The sequence below is a fragment of the Diospyros lotus genome, chromosome 13 (genome assembly GCF_014633365.1).
Source record: "Diospyros lotus cultivar Yz01 chromosome 13, ASM1463336v1, whole genome shotgun sequence".
NCBI classification, from domain to species: domain Eukaryota; kingdom Viridiplantae; phylum Streptophyta; class Magnoliopsida; order Ericales; family Ebenaceae; genus Diospyros; species Diospyros lotus.
Genome location: NC_068350.1, coordinates 34,833,046 through 34,855,364, shown reverse-complemented (window position 1 = coordinate 34,855,364; position 22,319 = coordinate 34,833,046). Strand labels below are relative to the sequence as shown.

Sequence of the window (22,319 nt, the reverse complement as noted above, 5' to 3'; positions counted from 1 at the left end):
ACAAAGGTTGGGTATTTAATCAACATGCATATTCAACAATTGAATACATAAATAAATCTCATACTTGTTGTCCAATGTAAGGATGAAGTACAAAAATGGTTTATGTACTAAGACTGAATCCACCTTAAAATGTGGTGGTCCTAATTGTTTCACACTTACTATGCAGCAAGATACCATTTCAGTCACCTCTTTCTGTGTTAGATATAAAGGATCTGTGTATCACCGGTGCCTTATCTCAAAATTATATATGTAACAATTACACGTATAATTTCTATGATATTTTTAGAGAAAGCAGAAAGAAAAAGAAGAAAGTAGCATAGGGAGGGGGAGAGAGAGAGAGATAGTCAGAAGAAAAAGGTAGAGGCATTTTGTAATACTCGAGATTTCTCATATTTAAGGAAATAGAATATCTCCAAAGGGTCATAGAAAGTTAGGGGCAAAATCATAATTTTGAAGGTAGGTAAAAATGCAGTTTTTGAAAAATTAGGGGCTAAGAGTGTAATCTTTGAAAGGTTCGCGTCAAGGTGCAATAACACAAAGGTCAAAGTATAATAGTGAAAAACTTCAGGTCGTGGTATAATTGTTGAAAACCAGTAACGAATCATTAAAGAAACGAACTAACGTAATGGGCTGTTGGGAGTACTGATGAGGCACACAAACCAAGGAATGAAATGGTAGGGCACGTGGCAAGCAACCATTGGGCCACTTGAAAGTCATGATGATGCCTCATAAATGACCTTGACGTGGCGACACATGATTGGCCCAGGATTTCTATAAATTGGACCCAAGTTACCCAAGTCATTCAAAAGCAAGTTTGGGCCAAAATTGTGTTGGGTTGAGAGGTTGTGAGGTGAGGAATCTATTCTTGAGAGAGATGGGGAAATTTTGGAAAAAGAAAAAGTGAAATCGGTGGAGAAACGAGATTCACCGAAATCTGGGTTGAAACTGTAGGAAAATAGTGAGGTAAGTCCAATTAAAGTTTATAATCCGATAGAAGGGAGAGAAAGGAGCATGTAGGGAAAAAAAAGGGTCAAATCGGAGTTAAAACAAGGGAAATATGATTGAAAAACTGAGCTGTAGCGTCGTCGTCACGGGAAAAGATGGTGGCACGTGCAGAACATGCGTCGGAAGGGGCTGCGCGTGCAGGGGCGTGACCAGCCTTCTTGGGATGCATGAGGTCCATGGCTACTCATTTTCCCTAAAATTTCACACATAAACAAGTTAGATCATTTAGAACAATCCTATGTAAAAATATTTGATGTTTGGTTTACAGGAACTGGTGTTTTCTACAGAAAAATCGTTGGATCCGCCATTAAACAGACCAAGCTCCCACTCATTTATTTCTTTTATGCAAGTTCCTAACTCTCTTCTCATGTTTTGATCCTCGTGCAAGCTCCTAACCCTCTTATAGATTCCGAGTTTATTCATTCTTTCGATTCCGATTGTAAGCTCTTCTTGTACTATCCTCATTGGTATTGAGTAGTTTGATCGATTTTATTTATTTGGCCTGTAACGTTAAGTCCAAGTAAGTCATGTTCGTACTCTAAACAGGGGTTTTGAATCGCCCTCAATTTCCTAAAGAATGACGGTTTATTGTTAGGGTTAGATGACGTAGGGATTTCTGCCTCCTTGCGAAGGGAATGGTATGTGTGGGTTTATGGGTGTTAAGGGTGTAGGGTGCAGAGTTATTGGTTATCGATCACTGAGTCGTGACAGTCGATCGTTGGATGTATCGACGCCAACTATCGGCCGTTGTGATAAGCCACAAACGAGCTAGGAAAGCTGGTACTTCCAGTCACCCACATCTGTTATTGTGCATATCATGATATTGTGTGATGCATGGGGATTGGGTTGCATTCATTGGGGAAAACATGCTTTGTGTGTGTAGGGATGTGTGCGCATTGGCATGAATCAGTTAATCTAAGAGCCAACTTGGGTAACTTAGGTGAGTATATGCATTTAGAGCATTTCGCATGTGTGTGTTCTTATGTGAGCGCAGCATGGCTTGATACTTGGTTTATGGGGCCTTGACATCACATTTATGTTGCAAATGCCATTGCATTTCTTATGTGTTGCATTGCATAGCAAGGAATAATGGTTATGAGTGGTGGGTGAGGCCCACGGCATAAGACCGTGAAATGGACCCACGATAGCGGCATGTTATCATGATATGTTATGAATGACAGGAAAACCCAATTGAGGCAATATGTTATGTATGACAGGAAAAGCATGTTATGAATGTCAGAAAAAGCCAACCAAGGTTAGGAAAAAGCAAGTCAGGAATGATGATATGCTAGCCTATATTGGGCTACTAGCAGGTTTGTATGTGGAACTTAGGAGCCAGTATGTGTATCTTATATGGGCCTCAAAGACCATATATGTGATTTTTACTTTATATTTATGCATTTAGAGCTAATTCACGGCATGATATGTTGCTGCATGGGCATGAAATGCATGGGGTGTGGGAAAAGTTCTATTCTTAATCTGTTGCCTTTATACTATTATGCTAGCGAGCCTTGTGGCTCACATTATTCCAGGTAAGAGCAGGGTACTGAATGAGGATGAGGTAGGCGGTGCTTGAGACAGGGGGTTAGACGTATATAGAGTAGTCCTGACTATAAGGTCCTGGTGGTGTCATCTTACTACAGATATTGTAATAGGATAATGTGTTAGATTCAATATTGATTAATGTAATTAACCCTGACGTATGCTTAAGAATGTGTTAAGTGGGAGTAAATATGTTAGCTATTGTAATTTTCATTAAGACTTTGGCAGGTGTCAACTATTTTGACGCTTTCCCTTGAATTCCTCGGTCGGGGTTTCCAAGAAAGATATCGCTATGAGTTTTTGGTAGTCGTGTTGGCATCGCGTCCCCGGGGAAAATATATAAATATTAACTATAAAAATGTGGAGGTTACACATTTAAACAATTTCCTCTATTTTTATTCTCTCTTATCCCAATTCACCCACTTTTCAAATCCGTTACCCTTGGTTACTGTGCAATCAATATTTGATTTACTATGCATTACTTGCAATCCACCGCCTTTTATTGTGTAATCAATAATTGATTTCATATTATACACTTTGCATTATTACTATTCACTATGCACTATACATTATTGGTAGGAGGGGTCAATGGTTAAATTTTGACCAACCATTTTCAGAGATATATTAGGCACACGATGTCGATACCAAAAGTAATACTATATGGTGTGTAACTTTTTAAGTTCATTACTCGCTAGCAATCAGATAACACTGAAATACTTTTCGATATCGGTCAACCCCCTGACCCATTTCTAGGACTTCTCCAAATCCCAACGATATTTCAAGAGTTCTTTAATAGCGCCTAGCAACGATTTAGGACATCATAGGTGGTAGTGAAGTCTCACTTCAAGTGAATCTATTATAGTTCACGATAACCATGTGTTATAATCTTTCCATCACCTAACATCCCAACTGAGCGAGTCATGGAGTAACAAAATCACAAACTTAGTAACTATGTATCATACCTCATTAATATGACTGGATGACACCTTAAGAAACACTTTTCCTAACTTTCAATCTACCTTGGTTAAGGACTGTTCCGTCATATCAATAGTAGATCACATGAGACATTCACTCCATCAAATATCGATGAGGGTGATGGATCATATTCCCAACACCTGTCTCCATATACCAGTAATATGAAATCACATAAATGAGCGTTCTCATCTCTCAATTGGATGGTTCGACTCATTAGCAAATCCTGCACACTAATACACAAAATAATCGTGCCGATTCAAGTCTAAGGATCAACATATCATCGCAATCTAATGACAAGACCATTATCCACCAGGCCATGTGGTTAATCATCGACGTCACATTTAGTTGATCGTTCCCCAACGACCACCTAGAGGTTTACTTGCGACATCTTATGTCATATGGCGTGTGACGCATCATCCTCCCATCAGTATCCCTAAACTGAATGAGGTAGTAACCCCTATGCTAGTTCATACTCGATTAATCGGAGTCCTTATTCAAAGAATCTAAGGACTATGAATAATTTAAGAAGTTTTTACGAGAGAATCTTGTCACACAGTCTCAACACCTTGATAATAAGATTCTCACACAGAAGATCTAAGGATTCATTTATATAATTGATTGGAGAAAATATGCATGAAGAGAACATTTCCTTTTATAGATTTATACAAAAATACAATTAATGCATAAAACAAGCCCATTAGATGTCATCCAAATCTAGCATCATGGCACACAACACTAACAAGATCCTGACAAAATAAAGTGAATCTATGTAAGCAATAATCTTAGAGTAAAAGTAAAAGTAAAAGGAAATGGAACATGCAAATTGGCTTTGTAAGAAGGCTGGATCATATACCTACATGACGTCCTTTATACCCTTGATATTCAATGAAACTTGGTCTTTGTACTTACTCTATTGAAATTAGGATATAATCTATATTTTCATGGTAAATATATTAAGATTTCTTTTGGTAGTACTTATTATTGTTGTGGATTTATAATGGATGGTTTCATGGTGTTGAACACTAATTATTGTAATAATAATCGTGGTGTTTGTTTTTCTTTATTCACTAAATCTAATAATGATGATATAGATGTGAACTTGTGGCATGCTAGACTAGGGCACATTGGGCAAGATAGAACGAATAAACCTGTTCATGATGGTCTATTAGAATCAAATGCAAAATTTGAGTTGCCCACTTCTGAATTTTGCCTACAAGGGAAAACTACTATAAAACCATTTGCACTGGGCCCAAGAGCTGAATTTCCCTTACAACACGCTATTATTTGTGGACCAATAAGCATTAAGAAAGGATATGGAGCCTTATATTTCATTACTTTTATAGACAACTACACCCAATATGGTCATATCTATTTGATCTCCTACAGATCTGAAGCACTGGATTGCTTTAAATGATATTTGGATGAAATTGAGAATCAATTAGACAAGTTGATGAATGGGGTAAAGAATTGTGTATTATGAGGCAACTAACAACTCCTAGAACTCAACAACAAAATGGAGTTGTTGAATGTAGGAATAAAAGCTCGCTAGAAATGGTTAGGTCTACAATGGTGCAAGCTAAGCTCCCAATACAATATTGGGGTGATGCCTTGTCGACTGCTGCCTACATACTTAACCATGTACCTTTTAAATTAGTTTTCTCTACACCTTATTAGTTGTGGTCAAGTAGAAAACCTGATTTGAATAAGTTGCATCCCCAAGGGTCTACAACATACATTCATAATAGTTTCCACAAATTTGGAAAATTAGGACCAAGAAGGAAATGTATTTTTATTAGATACTCTGAACACTCAAAAGGTTAAGTATTTGCTGATGAGGATTTTAATGGAAAGGTAACTAAAATTGAGTCTTGTGGTATCACTTTACTTGGAGATCAATTCCTTAATAAGGATGATGTAGATAAAGTGTTGAGTTTGATTTTGAGAGTGTTTTGATGATGAATGTTTTATGCAAAACTTTAATGTTCTTACAACTCTTAAGAATGTGTTAAGGAGTGTTAAAATTGTTTTAATGATGAATGTATTATTTTAAGAGTGTTCTCATATCTCTTATATCTCTTGATAATGTGTTGATATCTCTTGAGGATGTGTAGAGGTTGATTTGATGATGATAAGATCAAAGAACCTTAATAGATTTATCTATTAGTATGTTTTATCTATTAATGTTTTCATACATGCTAAGACGTGCTAAGATTGTTTTATCTACTAATATGTTTCTCTTTAGGAGCTCATGGTACTTAGAATCAGCATTAGGATTAAGATAATATGTATGTGTTAATCCAAGTAACACATCAAGTCTAGGAGATAACATTTCTCAAGGACAATGTAATGTATTTCAAATACATTCTTGATATTTAAGTAAATTATCATATACTTAGGTAATAGTACTTGACTGTTGATCCATAAGAGTTTAAATTGTTTATTTGATATTTGGTATTAAATTTTTAATGTTCTCAATGTTCTGGAATTTAATGGAAGAACACTTGAAGAACTTAAAAGTTGAATCTCTGTTGCCTTATAAGCAAAATCATTCAAGTATTTGAAGGACGTAGAGCTTGTTGAATCAAGCAATATTTGATCAAGTTGTTGAGGTTTCAATATTCTTCAAGTTGCTAATCAAGTTATATCTATCTTTCAATAACTACTCAAGTATTCAATATTTTTAACTGAGAAGATGTTTATCTTAGTCAAGTAACGAGTAAGTTATTTGACTTATGTGCTATTTTGGTTGGGTAAATATAAATGAAAAATTATTTTACTCATATAACTACATTATTGTTGTGTTTTGATATATGAGCTTGATTTTTCTTTAATCAAGAAAAGAAAATTTTTAGTTGAGTATCAAGTATTGTACTCATCTTATTATTCTTTGCAATTGAGTAAATGTAATACCCTTGATGAGTTCATGAAAAAACTGTCAATTAAGAGAATAATGGTATATGAAAATTTTCATAACTGCTATTAAATCAAAGGGAATGTATATAATAAATAGGATGCCTTAAGAAGGGCAAATCGATAATTTGGAATCCCGTCCCATAAAGGTAAATTATTTTGTGAAAAAAAATATTTATATATTGGAGATTGGATTTTTGGGAGAATTTAATTCTTGTTTAAGTGCATGGGAAAATGCATGGATAATTAGGAATTAAAAACGGAAACTAAGTAGGGTAGATTGATGACACTTGGCTCCCATGAAAAGGCTTCAATTAAAAATATGGAAATAAGAAATTAGCTTGATTATGTGTAAATGGGACACTTGGCAAAATATTGTGAAACAAGAGATGGGATTAAAAGAAATTAAAAAAGAAAAAGAAAAATGGTCATTCTTGCATTTATTAAGGGTAATGATTAAGGGGAATTAAAATAAATCAAAAAGAGATGGTAATTAGTCACCATTAAATGCATGAAAATCTAGAGGATTTAAATTAAATGAGAAATGTTAGAAATTAGTCAATCTTGAAATTAGTCAATATTTCTTAATTTTGGAAATTATGTAATTATGGGAATTGTAGCCTTGATCCAATGGTAGAGATTGAATCTTGAAATTTGAAGGAATCCAATGGTTGGGATTTAAGCCTACCAATGGCATGGATTGCCAAATGGGCAGGATAATTTCAAAAAGAAAGATAATGGAGAGTGAGGATTTAACCTCCAAAGGAAATCAAGGGATGAGATTTAAAGATCCTAAGTCTCTTGGATTGTGTTTTTCTGGAGGGTGGAGATTAGTTTTCTTTTAAATCAAATGTTAGGATTGAATTTATCCAAAGCACAAGGATTGTGCTTGTATTGGAGGGTTGAGATTAAGTCTCTCAAATCAAAGAAGATCAAGGGCCAAGATGAAGTCTTGAGTTTTGTCATGGATTGAGTGGAATTGCTATAAATAGGGAGATAAGAATTTAGTTCAAAGTTTCCTACATGTGAAGAGGTTGAAAGAAGGAGAAAGAGGAAAAGTGAGAAGCCAAGGCAAGTGTTTGTATTTTGAAAATAAAGTAAGAAGGTCTTCTTAATTTAAGTCTTATATTTGCTAGATCTTAATATCGTTATGCTTTCCTCATAGGGTTGGAAGTGAGAAAGTCTCTTGAAGCAAGGGTTAGAAGCTTTCAAGAAGCCAAAGGTAAGGGATGACCCCAAGTGGTGGGGTTTGCTTACATTTGTAAGTGCTTATGTATGAGTTGCATGTATAGGTCACATTTGCATGGTTTGTGTTCTACCTATGGCCATATGGAGGATTAGTGTTGTGAGAAGGGTTGGTTGGTGTCTTAACCTATGGAGGTTATGAGGGCATGGAAGACTACCTATTTGTTGCATTGCATTACATTTTGCATTACATGTTTTTCTCATGTTACATTTACTTATGCATGGCACCCTTACTGAGCAATGGCTCATAAGGTCATTTAACCTCTTTGTAAGTGGGGAATCTTCTAAAGAAAAGAGTATTTTAGAGGGTTGAACGACATGGAGCAAGGAAAATGTATGTGAAGTTGTGTGTATTTTGGTTGTGTAGTGTAAGTTAATGTATATTTTGGTTCATGTGCAAGTATGTTTAATGTGGGTGAATGAGGAAAACCTTTGTTGTTTTTGGAGGTTTTTGAGGTATTCTAATATTCTGAAAATTATGGATTTAAAAAAAAAAGAAAAAAATTTGGGTGGCTGTCGGGCTGGCGCAGTAGGCGTGTGGCTGGGGAGCGATTGGCGCGATTGCGCGTGGTAGGCGGTTAGCACGGCCCACGCGCTCGGCAGGTCCGATGTGGGCGCAGTTGGTGCTGTTGTTGCCCCTTTGCTATTGTTTTCATTATTTATTTATTTATGGAATAAAAGCATGTTTATATAAATAAATAAATGTGGATTTCAACCTCCAAAATATTTATTAAATTAATGTAAATTTTGAGGCATTTTTGAAAAAATTCCTATATTTTGGAAAATAAAATAAATGAGTATTTTCCTTGAAGTTTTGAAAAAATGAATAAGAAAACTTGATGTTTTAAATTCCAAAAATTTTACTTCCTAAGGGTTGGAAATTTGGTATATTTTGAAATAAATGAACAAGAAAATAAATGAAGGTTTAGCTAAGAAAAATTTATTAAATTTTTCAAAAGGAGTTTAACCCAAGTATTTTTCTAAGGCAATTAGGAATGAGAAAATAGGTTAATAATTGGGTCAAATATATTTTTGAATAATTAAGGCCTTCTGCTATAGTTAAGTAAAGCGAGTGTGGTTTGCTTGTTTTTGTCGAGTTCTGGGAAATGTCATCCTTAGCTCTTTATTAAGAGCTAGAGAAAGGTGACGCTTCACCAAGATTTCGAATTTTATTTTCGCAAGATCTTTTTGATTTTCTTTTTTCGAATCCTTGAGTGGAGCGAAAGAAAGGACGAACCTTAGTTCTCACCTATGACGTTTCTTATTGAAACATAGCCCATCTCTTCATTATGGCCTCAGCGAGTCAATAGTTAGTTGATTATTCACGAGTAACACCCATAAGTGAGAGCAGGGCGTTGCAATAAAGCTCATGAATTCAATCGATTAGTAGATATGTTTCACTCAAATTTTAGCTTGGTTTAATCAAAAATTCCAAAAATGTTCAATCTGAAGTCAAAAGTGTTAATTAACAATTATACTGTACCTTTATTTGAGTTAAAACATGGCATGAATTAAGCATAAAAAATGTCGATATTGAGTATCAAAGTTAAAATTGTAATTGGTTGTGATAACAACTCTATAATCAAGTATTCAATGTCCCACTTGAGTGAGAATCTTTGAACAGAGTGTTATTCTCTATATTTGAAAATTTAATCGAGTAGGAAGTATACATAGTCAAGTGGTGTATGTTATACTCAAGTATCAAAAAGCATGACATCGAGTATTATTCTTTTGCAATCAAGTAAGAAAAATGCCCACTCAAGTAGATTTGAGTTGACAGAAACTAAGTCTCTAATTTTATAAAAGTAACAAAGTACCATGAATCCCCACTCAAGTAGATGGTGGATCTACTCGAGTATCTCTAGTCTCCACTCGATTATTAGTGTACTGAAATAAAAAATTATAGCCATTAAACTAGTTGTTATAGACAATAGAAAAGTGCACAGTTTGATTCTAACTATTGCAAAAAGGCCTTCTAAACATTTTTTAAGCATAAATTATATATCTAACCATCAGGAACAAAAAGAATAGATAGACTATATTTTGAAAATCTTACAAGGTTTACTAATTAGGCAAAAAGATAACAATTATGAGACAAGAAAAGCTATAAAAGGCAAATGTGATTCAAGAAGAATCGAACTAATGCTGAGTTAAATTTTCAACTATTATTCTCAAGAAAAAAGAGCCCTCAAAGCATACATTTTATATCAAAAAGAAAGAAAGAGTGTTCTTATCTTCTCATCATTTTTAAATCTCTCATTTCGTTGTGAGAACCTACTTTCATTGTTTGAATTCGATCTTGTAAAATGTTTTCTAAGTGCTTAATTTGTATCCTTATCTTATCTTATTGTGATTAGTGCTTGAGCCCATAAAAAGCACTGTGTAAGAGGTTCCAACTACTCCTTATAAAAACTATTTGTATTCGGTTACTAGTGATATATTGGAAAAGTAGAGATTATGGCTGCACTTGTGAAAAGTTGAGATTATGACAGAACCTATAAAATCTAACTGGATTATTGAAGTCCTTAGTGAAGAGCTAAAAGAGTGGAGTAGGTTGATTGAGTCGAACCACTATAAAATTTCTTGTACTGCATTGTTTATTTTAATTTTTATTTCAGAATTTACAACTTACATCTTACAGCTTTGGCATTGTTTTAAAAGTCCTAAAAGTGTATAAGTTTTCAATTTATAACACACAACTTTTGTATTCAAAAGCATAAGTTGTTCAAAATATCTTTGGTGCAAATATTTTATAAAATTAAAAAAATTTCTAAACACCCAATTCACTCCTTCCTTGGGTGTATATTTATTCTTACATAAAGATTATCATTTATATGAGATGGAAGGAGCAGCAAGTACAAATCAACAAATGGTTGAAACTCAAGAAGTTGTACCTCTTTTACTCTTGACAGCGGGAGCACACAAATTTTGCTTCAACCATCTCAATTGAGTGGGAGAATTGAGATTGACTCTGAGCAAATTTTAATTGATGGAAGCAATGATCCTCAATTGCGTAGGAGTATATGTTCAAAAACTCATTGAAAGCATTTGCAAATTGAGAATGATGCTTATATTGTCATTCCCCACAATGATGAGGAACCTAAAACAGTCAGAGAGGCACTGGAGTGTCTTGCCAAGGAAAAGTGGAAAGTTGCATTGGAAGATGAAATGGAATTTATAAGGGTAAATCATGTTTGAGCTTGATTGATTTACTACCAAGACATAAAATCATTGGGAATAAAGGGATTCTCAAAATAAAATATAAGGTAGATGGTTCCATTGATAGATATAAAGCTCATCTAGTAGCGAAGGGTTATACTTAACAAGAGGGTATAGGCTATGAGGAAACTTTTTCACGTGTTGTGTGGTTTATCTTCATTCACTTGATTTTAGCTATTGTGGCGCATTTAAACTTAGAATTGCATCAAATGGATGTCAAAACAAGTTTTCTCAATGGAGGGCTAGATGAAGAAATCTAAATTGAACAACCTATAGGTTTTGTTGATAAAGGCCAAGAGCGCAAAATTTGCAAGATTCAAAGATCAATATATGGCCTAAAATAGTCATTTATATTATGGTACCTTAGGTTCCACAAAGCCATATTGATTTATGATTTCAAAATGTTTGATGAGGACTACTGTTCCTATATTAAAAGGTCTGATGATAAATTTATAATTTTATCTCTTTATGTCGACAATATTTTAATAGCTGGAAATGATAAGGAGTATGTCATGGCCATCAATTGATGGTTGTTCAAAAATTTTGACATGAAAGACATGGGTGAAGCTGACTACATACTGGGAGTTAAAATAAAAGAGATAATTTAAAGAAATTTGTGGCTTTGTCATAAGAGAATTATATCCTAAAGATTCTAGAACGTTTCCATATGAGTAGTTAAAAGCATGTGGATACTCTTGCATCAAAGGGTGAGGTTTTGAGTCTTAACATGTGTCCCAATGACCACAAGAACAAAAGAAAATGTCCACTATGCCATATGCAAGTGCTATTGGAAGTTTCATGTATGTCATGATGTGTAATCGCCCACACATTTGTTTTTTTGTTGGGCTAGTTAGTTGGTATCAATTGAAGGCACAGTGGATTATTGTTTATGTTATCAAGCGTCAAATATGCCTCTAATTAGCTACTTAGATGCTGATTGGGAATGAGATCTTGATTAACACAAATCCACCTCTAGTTATGTCTTCTTACTCAATAAAGATGTCGTCCCTTAGAGTAGTAAGAAGCAAACATACATAGCCTTGTGGCTAAATTTATTGTCAGTTCAACTATTGTACAAGAAGTTGTTTGGTTAAGGAGATTTTTTAGGAATTTGAGATTTCAAAGTGATTGTAAAAGAGCCATTGCGGTCTATTGTGATAATCAAGCAACAATTGCCCACATCCAAAAGATCCCAAATATCTTTATAGAACCAAACACATTGATATCGAGTACAACTACGTTGAGACATCATTGCATACCAAAAAAGAAGTAACTTTATAATATATCTCTATGCATCATATGGTGGTTGATCCCCTAGCTAAACCAATTCCAAGAAATGTTTATCTTGTTGATGTGAATTCTCTTGGATTGAGTAGAACATAGAAAGTTTGTAATCAAACATTATTAAGCTTATATATTGCACTATTTAAACAAATGCAAATAACTATTATGTTCTTAACTATTGTTTCAATGTTCATGGCTTATACACATCACATTTTTGTTTAAAGCTCAACAAAGAGATGTCACACATGTTTTAGATTAGCTTGCTCAGATAAACAATCACCTTTAGAACTAAGATAACAAGTAGAGATGAGACATAATATTAGGATTGTTGCCTCAATAAGAGACTAAGATGAGGTTGAACATATGCATAACAATTGATTTGGATTACCCACATCCAAATAACTTGTGAAAGCCAGATGTGAGTTCTCAATAATTACCTACTAATTGAGATTATTTGGAAGACTCAAGTTAGGCATTAATAAGGAGTGACTGAACTTAGATCTGTATAGTGTTTTATTAGACATCAAATGAATGATAAACACTGTAACACATGATTCATACCATGTGTGCTTATTTAACCAAAATGGTAGAGGTTGAATGAATCTATGTTTCTCCAATATGTGAGAGCTTTTGAGGATAAGGCTAACCTCATATTAGCACTCTTATGCTTTTTATTATTATTTGGAATTCATGCTTTATGTTTTGCTATCTTAGCGTGTTACCCATGGTTATGGATGATTCGATTTATGGAACATGTCTAGAAAAGCAACTAAGTCTGAATCACAAATTTCAAGTGAAAAATAAAGACTTTGTTCAGTGTGTTCATTGGCTAGCCAATCTTGTTATTTAAGAGAAGTAAGACTCGATTATGAATACATAATTGAAATAATTTAACATGCTCTTGGAGGGATTAAAGATGTTGCAATGATGATAAAAGAGACAAGTCTAGGACACTACAAGTTCAAATAATTAACTTCTCATTATTTTACTTAGGGTTGAATCTGCTATGTGAAAATATAGGAGTGTAACACTAAGAGAGTGATAAATTGGGTGTTTAAAAAAAAAAATGGATTTGATAAAAGATTTATACAAAAAGTGTTTTAAACTTCTTTATACCCTTGAAAAATAATGTTGTGAATGTAAATAGAAAATGCTAAAATAAAATCGGAATAAAGAATGTAGTACACATAATTTATAGTGGTTTGGCACAATTCGACCTATTCTACTACCTTGGCTCCTGATCAAGGGTTTTCTCAAATCCACTAATTAAGGGAGTACATGTTTAGAGAGGTGAGTACTATCCTTTATAAGGGTAGCTTTTTAAGGGCTTAGCTATAACCTTTACGCTAAACTTTTAACAGGCTCAGTTATAACTTTTCAATAACTTCTATAAGCATCAGTTACAACATTTCAGTGGTTTTTATAAGGCTAAGCCATAATCTTTACAATAGCTCTCAAAAGATATGAAGTAAAACTTACATATCAAATAACCCTAAAAGATATGAATGAAAGCTCATGAGAAATTTTAAGATTACACAAAAGAATTAATGGATGGAATCTAAAAGCTCTCTTTCTTCTCTAGTAATGAAGAGAAAGATAATCTCATAAATCACTGGCATGTCAAGTCAGTATTAACATATTTTTTTTAAATCAATTTTACATGTTAGATAAAATTATACTTAATTGAATCAATTTACAATTAATTGACAAAATTAAAAAGATGTGATAAAATTATAAATTTATGAAAAAAAAACTAAATTATTTTCATAATTAACCTTAAAAATAAATATTGTAATATTTTTAATCCACGTGTTTATCTACTAATAATGTTCATTTTAAAAACATTTGAAGCATAGTTGTAAATGAGTCATAACATTGTTTACCAAAAGTTTTGTTAATAATACATTAGTGACATAAAAAAATAAAAAAAGAAAGGTAAAGTAGAGGGGTAAAACAAATTGAAGCTCCTCCTCCCATAATATTCTTTTCTTTTTAACTTTTTCTTTTTTATTTTCTTATTAGATGCTTTGCTTTTGTTACTTTTTCAATCATTGTATTGTACTTTTTAATGGGTTAAGAATTATAACATTAACACCAAACACTTCCCACCAAACCAAACAACTGCTATTTCCATTTCCATGTAAAAAACATTAGATAAGAAGAAAATATTATTTAAATTTATTTTGTTGAATTTAACAATAGAATATAAGTACTTACGAAAAAGATCGATATTTAAATAGGAGTAAAATTATTGATTAGAGAGCTCACAGCTTTAATATGATAGAATGTTCTCCCTATGAGAAATTGCTTTGTGTACATGTATTCACAATTATTTATATATCACAAATATATTATAATTATTTGGTCAGATAATAGATGTATATTTCTTATTAAAGGATGTCTTGAGGGGATATTTTGTACGGAAAAATTTTTAGATTCCTGAAAATATTATATTAAAAATCTACATTCTTATGTTTGGTATAATTTTTTAAAAAAAAATCTTAAAAAAATAGCATTCTCAAGATTTATTTTTAATCAATTTTCTTACAAAAAGATTTTTTTGTGGGGTCGAAAATTTTGAATTTTCATCGACTAGGAAAAGTTTTTAACAAATAAAAAAATTAAAACACTCCTTGCCCTCTTATACAAACATATATATTATGTATATATAATGTGTAAAAAAAAGATATTTTTTTATCTACTAAAGAGATTGCAAGTCCCAATATTTTACATACTAGAAGGAATTTATCATTTTTAAACAAAAAATTAAATAAGGGTAATTTTAAAAAAATAACATAAATTCTTAAAAATATTGTATTTAAACTAAATATAAAAATATAAAATTCTCAAAAAAAGAATACTCAACATTCATGAGAATGTTTAAAACTAATCAAACATAAAATTATATAAATCTTGAAAATTAAATATTTTCAAGAGTATTATCAGAAATCATGAATTTTAGAAATCTAAAAATTTCTTCCATACCAATGCCGGTAAATGATATTTTAACAAACAAAAAAAAAAGGTAAATGGATGAAGTGTTCAAAAAAATAAATAAATTATAAAAATTTTGGAAGATAATTTTAGACCAGAGGAAATCCTCTTACAAATGGGACAAGTTAGAGAAAGTAAAAAGTATAATTTAAAAAAATAATAATAATAATAATCAAGAAAGTAAACAATCTCAATTTTTAAAGGAAGAAGTATTTGAAAAGCTTAGCAAGAATAGACAAGACATAGAACCTAGCCCCTAAATTACAGAATAGGTAAATAAACGAGTAAATGCATGCAAACCAAGGCCCTATGTATGTTGATGGGAGTCTGGGTCCTCCAATGTTGTTCGAGTACTCCACTTGGGGCATAAAGTAGTTTGATGGAGATCTTGACCTTTAACTTTATATCATCGATCACCATTCATCTTGGTTCCAATATCAGGGCAATGATGATGAAATGCACATTTCACAGCTAAAGATCTTTAAGAAATAAGTACGATCATTCAATCAAAACAAACACTATTTCACTTAATTAATTTGACCAAAATATTGATCAAATTAATTACTATATTTCAATAAATCTAAGTACTCTTTGGTGAAATAATAGGCTTTTCAAAAATGGAATAATATTAAGGTCGTCACATATAAATCTATCTCGTGCATGAAAAAGTTTTCTTTTTTTTTTTTTTCCACATAAATTAAAGCAATAAATTTAAAAAATCGCACGGTGTGAATGTCTTAGATTTTGGTATCTACTTGAGCTTGCTTTTGATGCCAATCATATCGGAAGCGACATGCTCCAAAGCAGAACCCTATTGCTCCAAATACTTCCCCACTAACACTTCTCTGACTGAAAACGTTATGATGCAGCCTGAAACCTGCCTCCAGACGACTGAGTCCTTCCCCTTTGTCGCTGGAAATGGAGTCGCCAACGTCGGAATGTACGGCGTTCAGGCGAATTACGATTTCCCGCCCACCCACAGCCTTTGTACTTCCCCCTTCTATTCTCGCCAGGAGATGCCGGCAGGAAGTACAGACATTCGACTGGCGCAGGCGCAGGCTCCGGCTCAGGCCCGAGCCATCGCGGCCTCCAAGAATCACAAGGAAGCCGAGCGACGCCGCCGCGAGAGAATCAATTCGCATCTCAACAAGCTCCGAAGCCTCCTTTCCTGCAATTCCAAGGTACTTTAATCCCTCTCTCTCTCTCTCTCTAGATTCCTGTTCCTGAGCTCAATTTTGATTTGGAGATCGTCCGACGACCGTGAATCTGTAATATTCACAAGATTTGATTAATTTTCTTGTATATATGTACGTTTGTATATGGAACAGATACGCATAATATCCAAAATCTGATAAAGCTGTGGCTGAAAACGGTCAAAAGTGTAATCGATGTGGTTTTCTTTTGAATATTCCGACTCTGAACAATTCAGATCCAGAGCTGTTTTTGAACCTTTGAACGAAATATTCCGAAACCACTTGGCCGAGAAAATCAGAAAAAGAATAGATGAATCAAAAAGTCGTCCTGAGTTTGGGAAAGAAACTGACCTTTTTTCTCAAATTAGGGTTTTCGAATCGTTTTCCATGTCTCGGATTCTGATAAAACAGTGTTGAAAATTTCCACAGACGGACAAAGCTTCGCTGCTCGCGAAGGCGGTTCAGCGTCTGAAGGAGCTGAAGCAACAGTCGTCGGAGCTGGCCGACCTCGAGGCGATTCCGTCGGAGACCGACGAGATCTCCGTCCAATCACACGGCCGCCGAAGCAACGACGGGAGATCGTTAATGAAGGTGTCTTTGAGCTGCGAGGACCGCTCGGATCTGATCCCGGAGCTGATAGAAACGCTGAGATCGCTGCGAATGAATCCTCTGCGAGCTGAAATAGCAACGCTGGGAGGAAGAACGCGAAGCGTTTTGATCGTCGCAGGGGAGAGTGACGACGACGATGAATTGAGTGAGTTCTTGAGAGAGGGGTTGAAATCTCTGCTGCATCGATCACCGAGTTCCGATCTGAGAGATCGGAACAAGAGGCGACGTGCCTTCGATTGCAGCTAAAACCTAAACCATAGCTTTGTTAGCCATTCATGTGATTTTCTTCTTTCCATGTATTATAATGCCGTGTGAGATATGTATAAACTTGCGTGATCTAGAGGCGAATATACCTTATTATCAACCTGGGGGAGGATATGATTTGGGTTTTGTAACGTTTTAAGTTATTGTTCATGTTTAACTATATGTATGTATATAATGTTGAATCTTGAGGTAAATGGAGGTAACTGGTTTTGTGAAACCCCCCTCTTAATACATGTCTTTGTCTTCTTGATATTTAGTCATCTCAAACCCGAACCCGACGGGATTGGATTTACGCCCTCTTTTTATTTTATCTGCGTTGGACAAACGTTATCTTGTTTGTCTTCTTTCATTTTGCTTATATCAAATTTATGTTACCTGATGTCGGTGCATAACATTTTTGTATAAGTGAGTTTTTTTAAATTTATTTAAAGTTTAATATATTTTAATATTTAATAATATTATTTAATAATCAAATATTAACAATTATTTGTGTCATTCTTCTTGATATTAATTATTAAAAGAGTTTTATTAACTAGTGATTCTAAGATGAGTCATTTTACAAGGCCCGACGGACCTACCGAGCGGCTCACAGAAGGGGGCAAAAAAGATGATTTTGTCTTCGCCCACTTTACAAATCTGCAAAGCAGGCCACTGCACCCTCGTCTTTGTGCGTCTCCCCTACCATGGTCGCTATCACGCCTCGCCAACAGTCAATGCAACGATTGTTAACGAGAGCGAGACGACCATGGCAGAGAGGCGACGGAGGCGAGGCGACGGCAGCGAAGTGCGGCGGTGAGGCGAGGAGACGGCCATGGCGGGGGAGACGCATAGAGCAGGGGGGAATCCATGGGAAGGGGAGGGAGAAAATAAGGCGTGGGGGCAAAATTGACTTTTTGCCCTCTTTCGATAAATCCGTTGATAAGCCCGTCGGGCTTTCTAGCATTTTCCTTCCAAGATACTCATTAAGACTTATTAAATAAGTATATTAACTCATCCTAATTAACTTAGATTAGTCAAACCTTTTTTTGTTATTAATATTTTATAAGTATAAAGGTTATATTATCTTTAAACACGAGGAATATACATGGTTAATATTTACGGATAATATAGTCTTTATGCTCAATATCAAATTCAAATAATAAAAAAAGTTAATTAATTTTAAATTAGCAAAACAATTCGATATTTATTAATAAACCTTAACAGAATATTTAATTATGGTGTAGCGTGGCTAATTGAACTTATCATTAATGTGGGCATGATCTAATCTAAGGGTTGTTCTTGGGCAACCATTAGGTCTTGTTGAGTTGGATGAGTAAAATTGAGCGATCGGATGAGTAATATATCAGTATTAATTCGATAAGTTATGAGTTTAATTTTTGTTTTATACAAAAGTTAAAATTTTAACGTATAATTTTTTTTATTTTAATATAATTAAGAGTATCAACATCTAAAATCCTAATAAATGGTATTAAACCCTGGTCAAGAGTTACGCGTTCGCTTTGAGGAAAGCTATGTAAGCTATGAGGGGAAGCCTTGGTAGAGGGGATGAGAGGATCCTACCATCACTGAAGATCAAGTGTACCTCTAAAGCGATGGATGGGATGGCCATACTTACTCAAAGAAGGGCAAGGACAAGTCTCAAGCTGTAGGCCATGGAAGTTCAGGGATGGATGGGATGGCCATACCTACTCAAAGAAGGGCAAGGACAAGTCTCAAGCTGTAGGCCATGGAAGCTCTATTCTTGTGATTGAAATTGGTTATAAAGATCTGAAATGTTTTTCTGTCGGTGTCGGGAAAACTCGACACGGACATACAAAAAGGGTTGAGATCCATACTCTCTCTTAAATTTTATTAGTATCAAGCAAAAATTATGTTATCATATGCATATAACATAATAATTTGATATAAAAGATGTTAGAGAACATCTTTGACTTCTTAAGCACGGAATGAAGGAACAGGGGGAAGTACTGTTGACTGTTCAAGGAATTAGTCAGAGCTCGAAGCCACTTAGAGGAGATGTGGTTAGATTGGAGGATGTGTTTGGACACGTGGCATCCCTAAGCCCGAGGCATTTGGAAGCACTTGGACTACCAAGGAGACAGGCAACTTTTTGTGGGGGATGGAGCAATCCTACCAAGGTGCCAACGTTGGTGATCACGCTTAGGTACAAGTTGCAACAGCAAATATTGGGAGACATTCAAAAGAAGGCTCAAGCAAGCCTTTTATCTGAAGGATGAAACCTTCTGCTTAACAAACCAATGAAAAGATATATAAGCACCAAGATGTACACTACACACTCGGGAGTTCACCTTTCTAAGGCTTTAGCTGGCTTGGCATGGCCCAGTCAAAGTTGCTATTACCCTCATCGACATGTTATAGTCATGGCATAATAAAAGCTGCAACGACTGAGGGTTCAGGATTTGACCGTCACTGTAGCCATTACCAAGTTGTTGGTGGATTACTTACTCCCAACCCATGGAAACCTTTCGAAGATGGACGACAAAAGCTAGGTGGGGGAAGTAGGAACCATGAACAGGATTCCAGGAAACGCAATGATGAGCCAAGTACAGCTAACATTAAGCATAATACCATAAAGGAAAAATTAATGATGATTGCTACAAAGGATAAAGCGACCAACCAAGTGAACCCAAGTGTATGTGGCACTAGGTGCTTCTTATCTAGGGGAAATCATGGGGGTTAGAGATTGCCCTATGATGAAATACCTTAATGCCATAGTGGACGAAAGGCACCGCGACGAAGCCAAAGTGGAAGAGGAGCCTCAAACACGCATTGGGACGTTACAATTGCTAAATTTCATCCTTGCATGAATTGTCAAGGCTAGCGAGAACGCAATTTATGTAACCTAAACTGTTACTAGCTAGTTGGGAAGTACCCTAAGGCACTCCTAGACGTAGGGGCCATCCACAACTTCCTCTGTACTGAGAAAGCCATTATGTTGGGAATAGAGTACTCTTAAGGTAGGTCACTTAAGATAATGAACAAAACAGCAATGCCGCTGGTAGGCATAGCATGAATGCGGGCAGAAAACAAAAGTTGGATTGTGGTTTGGAAACTTGGAATTCTCAATGCTAAATTTCAACCTCATTTCAGCTGTTAGGCCTAGTGAAAATGCGATTTATGTACATTGAACTGTTACTATTTGGGAAGCATACCAAGCCATTGCTAGACATAGGGGTCATCCACAACTTCCTATCTTACTGAGAAAGCCATTATTTTGGGAATAGAGTACTTCAAGGAAGGTAGGTCGCTGAAGATAGTAAACAAAATAGCAGGGTCAGCTCAAGACATAAGCTACTAAGGGTTATGCCTAGAGCTCCCAAAATAGAGTAACCTCAAAAAAATGAGAACACTAGAAGAAACAGGCAAAAGACATCAAAGAAGAGAGAAAGAGACGCTACAGGGGACCAACAAAAAGACGTTGATGGGAATAGATGACAAATCTTATCGGGAGCCAAGAGACTAAGAGACGCAATCACCAACAATCATAACATGCAGGACGACGAAAGGAAGGAGATCAAGAGCAAGAGATGGAAGACTCGTGGTCGTTGGTCGCCTAAGGCTCCACCAACTCTTAAGTCAACCCTGCAAACTAGCAAACCTTTTATAGTAAAAGAAGGCAAGGGTGAACAGTAAATGCACTAAGTTTGAGGCGCGACAATCGTCACCGAGGTTAATGATAATTTCCTCCTTTCAAAAATGGTGCAAAGGCTAAGTTGGCTATCTCATAGGATATAACAATGTCTTCCAAAACTCGTGTGCACTCACAATTCTTTGGATGAAATGGGCAACAAGAAACAGTGGACGAACCTAGCAAAATAATGGCAGAATAGTGGCAATAGGAATGAACCAATGGCTAATCGATTTCATGATTCATAAGTGTAGGAAGATGATGCATTTATAGGCAAACAATGTTAACGATGAGAGGAAATCAACAAGTGGGAAAGACTGATTCAAACACATTAAAGATAAGCAGAATGTGAAGATAAAGAGAAGAATTGTTCAACTGAATACCTATTCTTTTTTCAATAATGAATATTGGTTTAAACCTTATCCTCTTGAGTATCTTTTAGAGGATAAAGCTAACAAAAGGTTGCAATGTCTTCTTTAGCTCGTGTGACGGAGGACAAATCCTTGATTTTGTCTTAGGTTGGCCCAATCTCATGTGCACGAAACCCAATTGTCTCGCAACTTTTATAAGTTTATTATGTAAACACAATGAGTATAAAAAAAGAAAAAAAGAAAAAAATGAAAGGTTTCTATCCAACTAATGTGAGATTGAAGACAGCGTAAACCATTTGAAATATCACTTTATTTACAACACCCTTCACAAACAGCATCTGGGAAGAAAACACAAGTTGTGTCATGGTTTGGAAACATTGAATTCTTAATGGTTGGTGCCAATAGATAATTTTGACGTCGTTTTAGGTACGTATGGGTTACTTACATTATTGTGAAGGCCATGCCCATGTCTTTGACCTCAGATCCGAATAGGGTTGATTCAACTGATTTCGGTTCTTTTAACTGTGTTTAAGCCCTCAGTTTCTGGAAATTACATAAGGTTGATAGACTTTAAGAAACTACAGAAATGGCCTATAGTTTCAAGAAATCACAGAAAAAGCCCTGCAGTTAACAAAATTGTAAGAAAGACTAGTAAATTTATAAAATTTAGAAATATGTCTCTGCAATTCCAGAAATCACAGAAAGACCCTGTAATTATGGAAAAATACAAAAGACCCCTGTAGTTTAAAAAATGTGACAACAAGACCACTTACAAGACCCTAGATCTTTTAAAAGAAAAGGCATAGAAAGACCATTAGACTGTATTTTGGGGATTTTAAATGATGTGGAAATGTTTTGCAGAACTGCTCAGGTTAAGGATATATATTGATAAGAATTATATTTTGAGAATTTCTTTGCAAAGGAAAATCAAGTTTAAATTATTATTTATGCTATATTACATTTTGAATTTTGTTCCCATGCATGCTTTGAAAATTATTTTGACATGATATAAATTCTCAATCATGTTACTCGACTTACGAATATGAACGAATTGTTGAT

General features: G+C 34.8%; 1 protein-coding gene and 1 long non-coding RNA gene across 2 annotated transcripts; one reads left to right on the top strand and one right to left on the bottom strand.

The window, feature by feature from the left end:
• Positions 1-15,675: 15,675 nt before the first annotated feature.
• LOC127787986 (uncharacterized) lies at positions 15,676-16,863 on the bottom strand. The gene is made up of 2 exons (XR_008020288.1): positions 16,719-16,863; positions 15,676-16,440 (listed from the first exon to the last, which is right to left on the bottom strand). It is a non-coding gene; the product is annotated as an uncharacterized LOC127787986 (long non-coding RNA).
• Positions 15,931-17,473, top strand: LOC127787985 (transcription factor bHLH106). The gene is made up of 2 exons (XM_052316103.1): positions 15,931-16,355; positions 16,797-17,473. Exons 1-2 carry the CDS (start codon positions 15,945-15,947, stop codon positions 17,220-17,222), a joined length of 837 nt encoding a protein of 278 aa, XP_052172063.1. The 5' UTR covers positions 15,931-15,944; the 3' UTR covers positions 17,223-17,473.
• The last annotated feature ends 4,846 nt before the right edge of the window (positions 17,474-22,319 follow it).